Raw genomic sequence first — 13,656 nt, forward strand, 5'->3', positions numbered from 1 at the left:
CATATAGAAGTTTATTTGTTGAAAAGGAGACATCTGTTAAAACTTTCAAATTCCATAACAAGCAGAGCTCCAGCAAAAAGCCTGCCGTACCGTGTTTGTAATGAAAAGGTGAAAGGAGAACCTGACAGCTGCTGCTGTTACAAACCAGCTGTATGCCTTCCAGAAACAATTCTCGATACCAGAAACATGAAGCATATGCTAATGTTTAATACACAGTACAAGACAAATTAAAACAAATTAGAACAGCTGTTTTATCAAGCGCCTTTCAGATATTTTCAATGCAGTGTGACAATGGTTATAACAACTTTCTTATAAACAAAAAAAATGTGTAGTCTCTGCAAATGGTGCCTCATGAAACAACGCAAGTGCTAAGAGAATACATAAATTACTTCAGAATACCATAAAAATTTCAAATATTTAACATGGCACATGCAACTGCTCTCCTTGTATGATGTCTGCTTCTCATAAATCAAATTGTGTTGCTATAAAATATACCTGTAGAAGAAGGAATGCGTCCTTTCCCCTCCCGTTCTGTTTCTATCAGCCGGAGGCCTCTTTCCACATAGCTCTGGAAGAACTGAGATGAGTTTTTCAGGAAGGGCTCAATGTCTGCATCAGAATATTTCTTTTTGTATTCATATAGCTCTGCCAAACCCTGGGAGAGAAGAGTTCCTGTGTATTACTACAACTGCTGTATACACCATTCTAATGCATCATGCCTTCTTCCTTGCAGGAAGAGACCAATTACCTCTTTAGTGTTCTCCTTGGAGCCAATCTTCTTAAATATCTCTGCCAAAATATCATTCACTTTGGCCTTTGAAGCTTTTTCCTCCTAAATAAATAAAGGGAAACTTCTAAACAACATGAATAATATAAACTTCTCTTAAAAATAAAGGGCAGCTAGACAAATCCACAGTATGCTCAAACCCGTTAGCTGGATACAGAGCTTCAAAGATGAAGAAAACCTTGAGGTGACTAGGATTGTTGCATAGCCACTGTTTACACAGAATGAGAGTAAAGACATCATCAAGCTGTAAGCATGCTTCTAAGAGACCAGTGTTTAAAACCTGTTTTGGGCAGTGTCAGCTGTTCGCAGATGAAGTACAGTAACAAGCAGTATCAAGCCTGTGCTGCATACCTGAATGTCTCAGAGACCATCTGATCCTGAAATCACCTGAATATTGTGTGCATATAACAGAAACACACTAAGTTCCCAAAACCACCATAGAAGTGGAACTAGGAAAGCACTTCCAACATTTGTTGTATGTTGGACAAGTAAGTACTACTTCATACTCCACAGTCATTAAGCTTGTTCCTTGAGTAAATTGCCTTACATTCCCTCTTCCCACCATCACATTTCTGTTACTTACTGTGCGAGAAGCCCCTTTTTCCGTATCCTTATCAGCTTTGCTTCCAGTCTGGTCCATGGAGTGTTTCATTACTCTACATAGGTGAGCCTCCAGCTCAGACTCATTTTTGTTGTCTATCATCGTTAAGTGATCTAAGATCTGAAGAAAAACAGGCAAAAACTTTATAGAACACATTAACATCCAATTTCAAAGCAAATAACTAGCACTGTCTCTGACCTTGGGCCCTTTCAACTTGCACAGGGTGTGAAGCAGAGTCTTCAGTGTCCTTATAGGAAACTCACTCTTACACTGCTTCAGCTTCTCTTTGGGAAAGACCTTCATGAAATTGTGGATATCCAGTAGAATCCGATCCAGATTGATGCTATTAATAGTTTCCGGAAGAAGACGCACCATTCTCCACAGACACTGGAATGACAGGCTTACTTAGAGCAAGACAACTCATGGAAGAAGCATTTAAGTACTTTAAGAGCAGATTATACAGAAGTATCAATGAGTCATTTCACTCTGCTACTACATACCCTGACACATGTAGCATGTCTCTCAAAATTTGTTTAACTGGTACATACAGTCTTTGTAACTAGCTGCACCATGTCCAGGTCCTTCTTTAGCAACAATACATAAAACTGTATGCGTTAGTGCTGACCTCGCTACCAGTAACAGGAGACTGAATGCTTTGTGCTAAGAAGTGTCAGCAGATAATGCATGCATACTAAGTACATCTGAACAACATGCTTTCAGGTTTATTAAATTTTTAATGAGAAGAACTCAGTCTTAGTTCCCTAAACCATGCTAGTTACAAAGGGGTGTTGTATGATAAAGAAAAAAAAATTACATCCATACTAATAAATGCACACATTTGTGTGTCCCTTCTGCCTAAATTTAAGCCAGCTCCAGCCTGGGATTCTTTGAATGCATAGTACCGTGCTGTGCCTAAGCAAATAAATCCAGCAGGTGACTCCTCTGTAGGGAGTTTACACACAAACTTCTGCGAACTATTAGTGGATGTGACTATTAGCAGATGTAAGCTTAGCATACACAATGAAGTCACTGCATGTAACATTTAATAGAATTCTAAGAAATATTTCAATTTATGGTCACTTTTTTTTTTTTTTTTTTAATATATCTGTTTTTTAAAGTTAGGTTGTTGATTCAGATAAACCAAATGTTTTGGAGTTTGAAATCTCTATTAAAGACTCACCTTCATGACAAGCTCTGAAAACTTAGGAGAGCTGGCTGTTGCTAGTAGACTGTCTTGGAGCAGAACAAGCAGAGCACTAGAATGAATAAATTCAGTAACAGAATTACACAGGGAAGTGCTACACACAGATAAGATGCCAGTTCCCAAACACAGTATCACACTAGAGACTGGGGCTAGTCCAGCAGTTTATGTCATGTTGTGTAAGAACTCTTTCCTTCCAGTACTTTACAGGAGTTTAAGAGGCAGTATGCTGACCTACCAAGCACACAGAATTGCACTAAGCTAGTTCACTTAACCTGCCTTCAGCAGTAGAGATTGTGCAGTCACGCTCTGACTGCCACCAACAATCAATGACAACTCTTTATTAACTAACTCAACAATTTTATATACATCATTCTTTCCTTATAAAATGACTAACAAGCACAATTAGATCACAGAAGAACAGGTGAAGAGAAGCAGTAATCACAGTTTGTAACTTCCTTTTTCTTGTTCAAAATATACCTTAAGATGTTGGTCTGATCAGACTTTTCCAGAACTTTCACTACCAAGAGGTTGACTGATCGGATGACCTGTTCACCCTCCTCGAGGTCTTCAACCCGAGAATCCAGCATTAATGTGATAAGACCGTGCATTAGGTCCTTCAGTACACCAGTAGAAGCCTCTCGAGCCAGACTCTCTATCTGAAATAGCTACCAATTGAGGACAAGATTAGAAGATTTCCCTGCATGAAATACTTCAATATAAGGATTTCACCACACTACCTAATCCTTTGACATTCCTGCCCCACCCCTCAACATTAAACAATAAAAATGCAACTAGGGACCCCACCCCTCAATATTAAACAATAAAAATGCAACTAGGGAGGTTACTTCTACTAAATGACTTCTGAATATACTTCAACCCCCAACTAAGCACTCAAAAGGTAAGGAATTAGATGATCCATTTGCCTGCAACTTCCACACAGAAATCACTTGCTTTTCTCATTAATTTGTAGGTTAAAGCCTTACCGATATCATGCTCCCAATAATACAGCTGTAAAGTTTCACTATTTCATCTTTGTCTAGCTTCTCATCTGCCATGTGTGTATTGTAGATTAGCCGAAGCTGCATAAACGTAGCTATTAGAAATTGGTCAATATGCCCAGACATTGCTTCTGCTTTGTCCTCCTGTCTGAGGACCTCATCAATCTAAGATTTAAAAACAAAACACCCAAGTACAGTGAAGTCAACATACTGAAAACAGTGCAAAATAACTGTAACTTGAAAACATTTCTATAAGAAAGGTCTTGCCCTTCTAATCTATTTGTCAAGGCATTTCTGTTCTAAGCTTTTACCTGAAACCAGTAACCACAAATTTCTATTGCTAATCCCAATACAAAGTATTTCTTTTTTATAGAGCTGCAGTTCTATCCTGTACAAATGAGAACATTACATGCTGCATTACAGATTCTGGAATTAACAGCTTCATAAAATCTTCCAGAAAAAAAAACACTTCTACATATTTAAAGCCACCCTATAAACACATAAAAGCTATGAGGGAAAATACAAAATTCTTTTGCTGAGGACCTGCAAAACAGTTTACATTTAAAAGTTAAGCCTCATTCCAAGTCTGCTTTTTCGAACTTTTAGCATAGGTATACATACACTTGACAAAACCAAAAGACGTACTGATTTTTTTTCCCCCTTAGTGCTTCTCTAAGTTTGATCAAGCAAAATTTTTATTGCTAAAGCGAGTCAGATGGCCCCTGTGCACTTAGTGTTGTCATCAGGGAGATTCTGAGCAGAGCCCATGTCACCCGACACGGTCGCTCCACCAGAGTGCAGCTCATCACTCTCGCGGATAAATAGTTGAATACAGTATGAGTAGTTGCTACCTTAGCTCTCTTACCTGGGCCAGAGCCTGGATGCTTGTATTTATATCACCACTGGCTACTTGGGAAATGACGAAGTTGATAGTAGAAGCTGTGTTACTGTGCATGTCATCAAAGTGTGGGGACACAGCACGGATCCTAAACAGTTGAAGAAAACAAGATTTTGTTACCCTTTCTCCAAAGAGTTCTGGTTCGTACTGAACTGCTATTCCCCAGTGACAGTTTAGAGACAAGAGAGAAGGATTTCATCTTCACAGGGGACACTGAAGGCAGAAATCATTTGTAGCGTGTCTATTGCACTATGTAAAGACACTGATAATACATTTAGAAACTCAATATTGTCTTAAAAAACATGTAAAATACAAAAATGAACAGAAATCAGTGTCTCTTCTTATTAGAAAAAAAACTTATCCAGACTTTAGAACAGTACCCCCTACTGTCACTTTGACATCTATCTTCGAACTAGTTGACTGTTTGCATTGTTATGTAAAGAGGTTTGAATGTACAAACCAGCACGGTCATTTCAGCTTCTCAAAATAGTTTCAAGTAGCCCTATTACTTCATTAAAGAGATGCAACTAGACTCACTTGGGCTCAGGAATCAGAACTGGCTCAAAGATGTCATCTAGTTTGTGCTGTACAAGTGCTGGCATCTCACATTTGACAGGACCATTGTCATTTTCAATTTCATCAAGATCCAGCTGGAATTCCCGTGGAACTGCATGTGATGTCTCAGAGTGACCGCCCATGTTGCGATTTTGGCTACAGAAACCAGGAGAGAGGTGTTAATTATATATACAACAGGCATGAGTACTAGCACTAGCATCCACTGGTAGCCCTAAAGCTCTCGTAATAGAATAGCACAGATTTTGGAGATATGATTTTATTCGAGCCCCTTAATAATCAATCCCCTTTGCTATTCCCCTTATTAAAACATTTTTTTAATAGGGTCAGAAGAGTAGCTGCTAGTTGCCTTCTTAGTAATGCTCGTAATACAACCTGAAACCCCCCTACAGCGGTGTTAGGTACACACTGGTTCATTCTGAAAGTGTTCCAGCACAGCTTAAAGTAGCATGAATGGAATACAGAGTTAAGTTTCATGGGGGGCTTTTTCAACTGATGAATAGGATGCATATGCATATGGGAATCTTGCAAGCTTAACTGAATGTAGGACTCTCATTGTCCTTCAGAACTAATGTTTTGTAGTATATCTTTCAACAGAAGTGTTCTAGTACATGATTCTCAACAGGGACTTTTATTCCAAGATAACAAGCAAGTGTTAGAAATACTGTTTCTGAGCTTTTGTTTCTAGTACTGTTGCTCCAGGCTCCATGACTCACACATGCTCATCCACTTCTGCACTATTTGCCTGCCCTAACAAGAACAGGGCTCAGTAAACACCAAATGTAACATGTAATCCTAAATTCTCCCAGCATTTTCAACAGCTACCTAGCCAAAGTGCCATGTCTGCCTGCACTTTGATCTACAGTTAGCTTTGTAGAAACATGTATTTTTTGTTCCTTACTTTCATTTAGATCAGAGAATGTAAATAACCTAGAGTCAGCCTTGATAAACCTGTCACCCACAGGAAGGCATGACCAGGATAGAAATTAAAAGATAAGAGCCTTGCTACCAAGGAGTTAGTGGGCAGTACTTACATCCTATAAGTGCGATACATAATTCTGTCCATGGAGAAGCAGTGAAAAAAGGCACAAGACCATTTAGAAAGATTTAAAGACAGACAAGACAAAAAAAATTTTAGACATTTTGCTTTAAATTATTTGGCCAATTTTCACAACATGCAAAGATGATGATACAAGAACTAAAATAACATTGCTGGACATGATATTAGCACACATACTATACCAGCTGCAGACCACAAAGTATCATTACATACTTGAGTTTGGAAGACATGTCCTCAACTGGTCCCTTCCGCAGCATGCTAGCATTAGCGCTGATGTTTTGAGCACGCTGAGGTTTCTCCTCTACTTGTCTCACGGGAGCTGCTGATGGTCTCTTGGCTGATCGTTTTATTCTCTCCTCCAGCATGCTCATGTCTTTTTCTGATAGCTACAAAAAATAATGCTTTCACTTAGTTTGAGTTGTGTTGAATTTAGAAATCTTGGTCATTTATAGGAGGTATACGCTTACTACCTCAGACTTAGATTTCATAATACCAAGGGTAGCTCAACACCACCATTTAGCAGCACTCTATCAGGGCCACTCTGTGCTACCAGATACTCCTGAAGGTGTTAAATTAACCCATGTTAACAAGCTGTAATATGGAATACAGCCAGTTCTAGTCCACAGTTTCCAAGAAACAAGTCATTCTGAATTCAAACCCTGGCACTACCATGTACTTCTAACTGTTGCTCGTGTTGCTGAAAAACCAAACTACCCACTCACATATCCATATCCCCTGTTAGGAAGCCCAGTCAATGTTTTAACACTGTGGACCCTGTCACAAAAGCCAGGGTCCTTCTAGAGCTGGCCTATTGAATGTACCCATAACTCAACGTGAAAACAAGGTAAGCCAACTGAATGCTGCAACTCTTGCGGTGATAAGAAGCATATTTATATGCTTATCTACAGGACTGAGGATTACCAGTAACAACATTTGAGCAAAAGTAGCCTGGACATTTTTGTGGGTGGTACTCTCCAGCACTTATAAGATGTATAAACCTTTCTGAAATGCTGTGGATATAGGGACTAGGCAGGGCATTCTGAAGCTGACAGCAATTCTTTTCTTAACCTCGAAAATCTGGAAATGGACTATGCAACATAACACTCAAAAGGAGGCAGACTGCACTCCGAACAAGAGACCTAAAATAAGAAGTGAATCTAACAGGTTGAAGAAAATGCAGCATTACTTCACATAGAGATTGCTACTAGTGAAAGTAACAGAGAATCACATTAAACCAATTTCAATATAGCATCCTGAATTACTTCAGGAACCAGAAAGGGAGTGTGGAGTCAACAGCCTTGTTTCCCTGCTCATTACCATCATATTCCCAGCAGTTTAAGTGTTGCTAAAAACATTATTGAGAGAGACCGCAAATTCAGAGAACAGAACAGGAGAAAGTGGTCTAAAAGCTCTTGACTCAAGTTAGAATTCAGGATACCTGATCTGTTATGCACAACAATTGTAGAAAACTCAAGAAACTGGCTTTCCACCGCTCGAGAATGGGGGACCAGCTTATTTTGGAAACTGAGTTTTGCTACCTTTAACTTCTGCTGCATTTATATAACATGGATAAATATGATTTCCAGAAAACAAAACAACAGCAATACAAAGCTACACAGGACTGGCACAGACCTTCAACACGTAAGTGCAGTAAGATAAAGCAAACAAACCAAACTTACCAGACTTCAGCTGCTAAACAGCTTGTGGAGATAGGCATAGGAAAAAAAAAAAGCAAGCCAAGTACTTGAGGAAGCCTCAACAACTAGCATTTTTTTTTTTGGCCAAGTTTATCCAAATCTCATTTCAAATCACAAGGATTCCAAACTCTGTAGCAAGTTGTTCCTTACAAACTTCTTAATTCCTATTAAAGGTCAGTGTTTTGCTCATTTCTGCAAATTTTACTTTTCATTCATGAGCAACCAGGTTATAAATTTCAGAGTCAGGAAAAAAAATAATCAACTTTTAGGGTATCTATGGTATAGCAAGTTATTCCCAACATAACAAAAATGCTCTTGACACCAACAGCAAAATGTAACATGACCCATCACAAGAAAAACAGTGCAAATCCCTACGCAAGCGTATGGATTTGAACAAAAGGACGTATTTCCAGTTACACTTACATTTCCAATCAGCTTGAATACTTGGTCACCATGAACATTATAGACAGTCACAATGGTGTTCAGTGCAGCATTGCGCACAGTGTTGTCCCTATCACCAATGTGAGTTGCCATTTCTTTCAAGGCTTTCCCTGGAGTTGGCTGGCATACATTCATGCCATATGATTCAACCAGACATCCAAGCTCTTCCAGGCACTCTAGAGGAAGAAAATGACACACACATGCAAATTTAAAGCTGCTGGGAAGAGAGCCCTCAGATTTCTGTGCTGCTTGCACAATTTGAATGTTCACTGTAGAGAAGCATGAATCACAATGCTGAATTTCTTATCAGAACAGTAATTTTTGCCCTCCCTGTTGATAGATACACACTCTCCAGGTGATTCATGGGGCAAGTGGCACAGAGATAGCATGTTAGAGCTGTCGGTCATCCCCATACCATTGCAAATATTTCCTATTACCATATACAAGCAATGTGATGTTTAACTTTACATCTAGGTAGCTTAGACAGTTGTGAGCTTACAATGTTGTTTTATGCATAGAATTTAACTCTCTAGTTATATCAGGATGAGATATCCCTAAGGTGACCAGAGTGGTCTGAACTACACAAACACCATATGATAAATAATTCCCAAAATATAATTAAGACAGATGTGCAGTGTAGAGATACTTCTTTTCAAAGTTCTGATCAGTTTATCCGAGTCCCCTAGTCACTTGGACAATATTCTCATCACCATTCTCCCTAGTACTATTTTATTAAGACAAGCATACTCAACAGAGACTATCTTAACATTGATAGTAATTTAACAGATTGTTGTACCTCCCAAAGACACAAAATAAAGATTATTCTCCTTTAAAATCTACACCCCGTAAGGATTATTTGCAAGTGCACAGAATTCTACATACAGGGCAAATCTCATGTTTCACCAAAAGTTATGCTGGCTTTTTGGAATACTAAACCATACAGTTTGAACTACTTGCAATTGCTCAGTTCATAATGCTATTTCCCACCTGCACGCTGTTTTGAGTTTTTAGATTTTGTCCCCTCCATGATAAAAGTAAACATCTTGCTGGCTGGATATATGAGACACATCCTGTTCAGAATGGCACGGACATCTTTGCGGATGACATCTTTTGGTTCTCCTACCTAGAAGAAAAGATTGGCATGTGTGTGGAAAATACGTAACATTTTCAACAGCCTCATCTTACCATTGATGAGACAGTCTAAATAATGTTAAGAAAACCCAAAAAAGGTTTTTGCATCAAGAATGGTTTTGCAAATGCCTTTTAAAGTCAGATGTGCGATATATTCAAAAAGAACAAATTACTGAGGTGTTTGACGCCATCCTATGTTTCCCACAAAAAATAAGGTTAACTTAAACAATGAAAAGTACCTTTAGGATGAGATACGGGATGAAAGAGGATGCTTCATTTTCAGTAAGGTGATACTCTTCTTGACTCAGCAAATTGAAAAGCAATTTGAGGTACTCAAGTGCTTTCATGAGAACACTTGTGTTGGTATCGAAGAACCGCAGGGTCAGCCACTTTAAGATCAGATCCAGGCAGCTGATGACTCCATCTTTTTCACTCTCCAAATGCTTGAAGTGACAGGAAAAGAAAAAAAGGAGGTTGTGCAAAGTGTAACTCTGTTCAAGATGGCAGATATAAGGAAAAGTTATGCCTGTTAAAACTGTCTACTTTTACTGGTTGACTCCTAAAATTTCAAGTGCTCACTTTTACCTTGTACAGCTTTCTGAAATTCTATGAAGTCTCCAGTGAACTAACTCATTTTTTCCTCTCTCAAGAAACAGTAAGGAATAATTTTATATGTTGTCATCCACTATCACAGATCCAAACTTACCTCAATCATAACAGCCAGTGCTTTGTTGTGGTGCTGAAAGTCTGCGTGAAACATCTCATCCTGTAGCCATTTGGCCACACAACTGGACATCTGAGTCTTCAGCTGCTCAATATATTCATCACGAGGAGTAGTGAAATTCCACTTTAACACCTGCAAAAGCCAGCATTTAGAACTCAAAGCATGCAGTACCTTCTGTTCTTGAAATAACCTGCAAGTTGCATTGCTTTTAATATTGCTTCAGAATCTGTTTTCAAAGTCTTCTCATCATCAAAAGGCAGTGGGGAAAAGTTTGGTGGTGTTTCCTCATCTTGGCTTATGTGAAAGATTATGTAGAGTGGTTATCTTTAGGCTGTTACCTTAATTATTACCAGTTACTTTAAATGGTTGTTTTTAGGCAAAATAGGCCTATTCACTAGCAAGTAATCGATAAACCCTGTGTTTTAAATAACAGAACTTCCACGGATAAGACAAGCTTTATAAGAAGTGCTGTTAAAAAAAACAAGCATGAAGAATTTACAGTGGATCTTACAACTCTAGAATTAGTTATGTGAAAACAGTCGATTAACTTGATACCCGAGAGAGTTCTCCACTGAATGAAGTTGTAAAAAGGCCTTTGTGTTTTACAAGAATGCACAAAATTCAGGAAAAACAAAAACACCACAGTAAGACTGATACGGACCTGTGAAAGTCAACCAGGCAGTAGAAAAATCAATCCAAAGGATGGACAGAGCCTAGTACTTTCATGCCCTAGCATGTTTAACTAAGTACCAGAACAAAAAGGAAGGTATAAGGTTATACTACTTCAAAACAGGTGAATACATCCATTTTTTTTTTCCTCACCTTCAGACCTTTCTCATCTTTCATTCTCTGTTCTTTCCCATTTGGGACTATGATAAAAATAGGACCCGATTTATCATCATCTTCCTTCAAAGTAGGCTTACTTAATACTTTCTTCCCCTGTACACCCTGAAAAAAAACACAACACAAACACAAGGTTTTAAGAGGCAATGCAAGACACATACATGCCTTAGGCAAGCAATTGCAAGCGTTAGATACCAGCCAACCTCATGCTGCCAAGGTGTACAAGAGCCAGAGAGAAACTAGAAGAGTAACATTGATTAGAATTTTAGAAGTACGTGCTCTGCTGCTGTGGAAGCAATACCCATGACAATGTGCGCAATAGTACTCCGTGAAATATGACATGTCACTCAACCAGTGCACTAGTCACCCACACACATCCCTAAAACCCAACGTGGTACCTGTTTGACAGATTTGTTCTTTGCCAGACTGGTATTGCCTTTGCTGAGGCTTGTATTAGTTTTGGACAGGCTGGTATTGCCCTTGGACATAGTGCTATTAACATCTGACTGCTGTAAATAAGCCACAAAAAAGGCTTTGTTGTTAGAAAGATTTACTCACTAGAGCTACTATTCCAAAATTCCTATGAGTTCACAGCAGAGGCATTAATTCTGGCATCAGAGTTTTGACAGATGAACGTATTAACCTAGGCAAGCCTATAATATCCTTCAAAGTTTGATTCATTCTTTTCTGTCATAAATCTGGACCTGTATCAAAACTGATCTCATTACAGCATTACTTTCAACAAAGGAGGCAACAGGACTGTAGAACAGGTTTTCTTTTTGTTGCGTTTAAAAATTAATAGCAGAAAAATTACTGTAACAAAGCAGAAACACCTAACCACAATTCAAATGTAAGCCACAGCTGAGGCTATTACTATGCATTTAAGCATCTTCCTTCTCCTGTGTGAGAGTGCATTTTATGCACCCTACTGTAAAGGAGAGATTAATTTCTTCCAATACATGGGCTCAAAACTACTGTACCAAGTATAATGTTGGAACTGCAATAGAAATAGTGAGTTCTCAATTGCATGAAACCAAGGACATCAAGCATATTCAGAACATGGAGTAAGCTGTTCACAAAACTGCATTTGTACCAACAGACTAATTCAACAGTTAATAACAAAAAAAATAGTGATGAAGTAGATGATATGGGAACAATTTCAGAAATCAGACAATCACAATAATTCTTAGTAAATGCAGTCCCTAGCAAGGGCTATACTCTTTTTTTTTAAACTTATAATACGTTAACAAACTACATCTACTAACTTAATTGAACCGATTTCATACAAAATGCAATCAGCATACCTTAGCTTTAGAGGAGGCACCTCCTGCTTTGGCTTTTTTGGGATCAGGCTTGGATTCCATGGTGTTGGACCCTGAATCTTCAGCAAAAGCTGGAAAAACAACAGACCATTTCAAACTACACGCAAGTCTATTTTAGGTCAGTGCTGGTTTTCTGTCCTTAGCAGAGAAGAAAAAATGTTGATGAAGATAATAATGCCTTTGTCACACTGACATCTGAGGACTTCAAATGTGTAAAAGAAATTCCTTCTATTGCATGTTAGCGTACAAAGTTCTCAATTAAAATCATACTATGTCAAATTTGTCATTATCAAAATAGGTTTAAAAACATGCATGCAGATGTACTGTGTGTGCTCATGTCCGAAGCTGTAGCTGTCCTCAGTTTGAGCAGGCAAGCTGACCCTAAGAAGGAGATAATGCAGGACTGCTTCTTCTAATCCCCTGTAACCCAATCCTGTCACCCTCTCCCTTGTGTCAGCACAAGCATTCCAGTAGCCCCACAGTAAACTACACTGGACAGATCATCCAGATAATTTTTAAGTGTTGTCACAGAATTTTTTGGTAATTGATTTTAGCATAACAATTAAGCCATTTTTTATTTTCGATACCACAGATATTTTCAAAGAGAAGCTCGCAGACAGTTGTATGGAACGATTTTAAAAACAAGCAAACAAAACGAAAACAAGAAGAAACCCCACACCCTCCTACAATGAAAGTCAAATCAACTGCATGACTGACCAGAACCCTGACCAGAACCGCAGGCACAACTGACTGAAGCACAAAGCTGTTTGCAACTCTAACTACGCTGAAATTCCTTCTCCTGTTAAGTGGTCTTGACAAAAAGGTTCCCTGGAAACCTCAAAACTTAAGCTCTGTGAAACAGATACATAAGACTATTAATTTGCCTGCATGCACTGAAGAAGTTTGAGTAAATGCAAGCGTAATCAAGTCATTCTCTGCAAGGATACTCTTTCAGAAATGCATAGTACTAAATCAATAGAAGTTAATTTAGAAATTGAGAAGGACCAAGATTTTAACTTTTTTTTTGTTGTTGTTCAAAAGTTCAGACTTTTTTTTTTTTAGTGTTGTTCTGTTTCTTTAGATACAGGTACATAATATTAAAACAGATTTCCAGGTTAATATTCCACTGACACCCTTGTCTTTGGACCTATGAAACCATGTTTTTAGTAATAGTCCAGACCACAGACTTTGTGTAAAGAGTATTTCCGAAAGTTACCTTCAAAACAACTTGCTTATCAATCTAAAAAGAATGTCTACAACAAACTCTACAATGGCATACCGCAGTTAGTAATATCCATATATAGCCAAAAGCTCTTCCCTGCAGATGACTGACCTACTATCTCAAACTTAATACAGTAATTGTAAGCTTATCCACTA

General features: G+C 38.4%; 1 protein-coding gene across 4 annotated transcripts in view; it reads right to left on the reverse strand.

Moving 5' to 3' along the window:
• Positions 1–13,656, reverse strand: part of CKAP5 (cytoskeleton associated protein 5) — a 46,391-nt gene that overhangs the window by 2,500 nt on the left and 30,235 nt on the right. For 2 of the 4 annotated variants that reach the window (XM_084519701.1, XM_084519702.1), the window contains exons 27-43: positions 12,262–12,350; positions 11,356–11,466; positions 10,937–11,062; positions 10,097–10,246; positions 9,630–9,833; positions 9,247–9,382; positions 8,242–8,435; positions 6,335–6,507; positions 5,026–5,199; positions 4,456–4,576; positions 3,576–3,755; positions 3,070–3,257; positions 2,569–2,644; positions 1,587–1,775; positions 1,371–1,508; positions 749–832; positions 496–655 (exon numbers count right to left, since the gene is read on the reverse strand). In XM_084519701.1, coding sequence (XP_084375827.1) covers positions 496–655; positions 749–832; positions 1,371–1,508; positions 1,587–1,775; positions 2,569–2,644; positions 3,070–3,257; positions 3,576–3,755; positions 4,456–4,576; positions 5,026–5,199; positions 6,335–6,507; positions 8,242–8,435; positions 9,247–9,382; positions 9,630–9,833; positions 10,097–10,246; positions 10,937–11,062; positions 11,356–11,466; positions 12,262–12,350 — 2,493 coding nt within the window. The remainder of the gene's footprint in view (positions 1–495; positions 656–748; positions 833–1,370; positions 1,509–1,586; positions 1,776–2,568; positions 2,645–3,069; positions 3,258–3,575; positions 3,756–4,455; positions 4,577–5,025; positions 5,200–6,334; positions 6,508–8,241; positions 8,436–9,246; positions 9,383–9,629; positions 9,834–10,096; positions 10,247–10,936; positions 11,063–11,355; positions 11,467–12,261; positions 12,351–13,656) is intronic. The other 2 variants (XM_084519703.1, XM_084519704.1) reach the window with 2 other exon arrangements.

This window comes from Aythya ferina, assembly GCF_964211825.1.
Source record: "Aythya ferina genome assembly, chromosome: 5".
Lineage (NCBI taxonomy): Eukaryota > Metazoa > Chordata > Aves > Anseriformes > Anatidae > Aythya > Aythya ferina.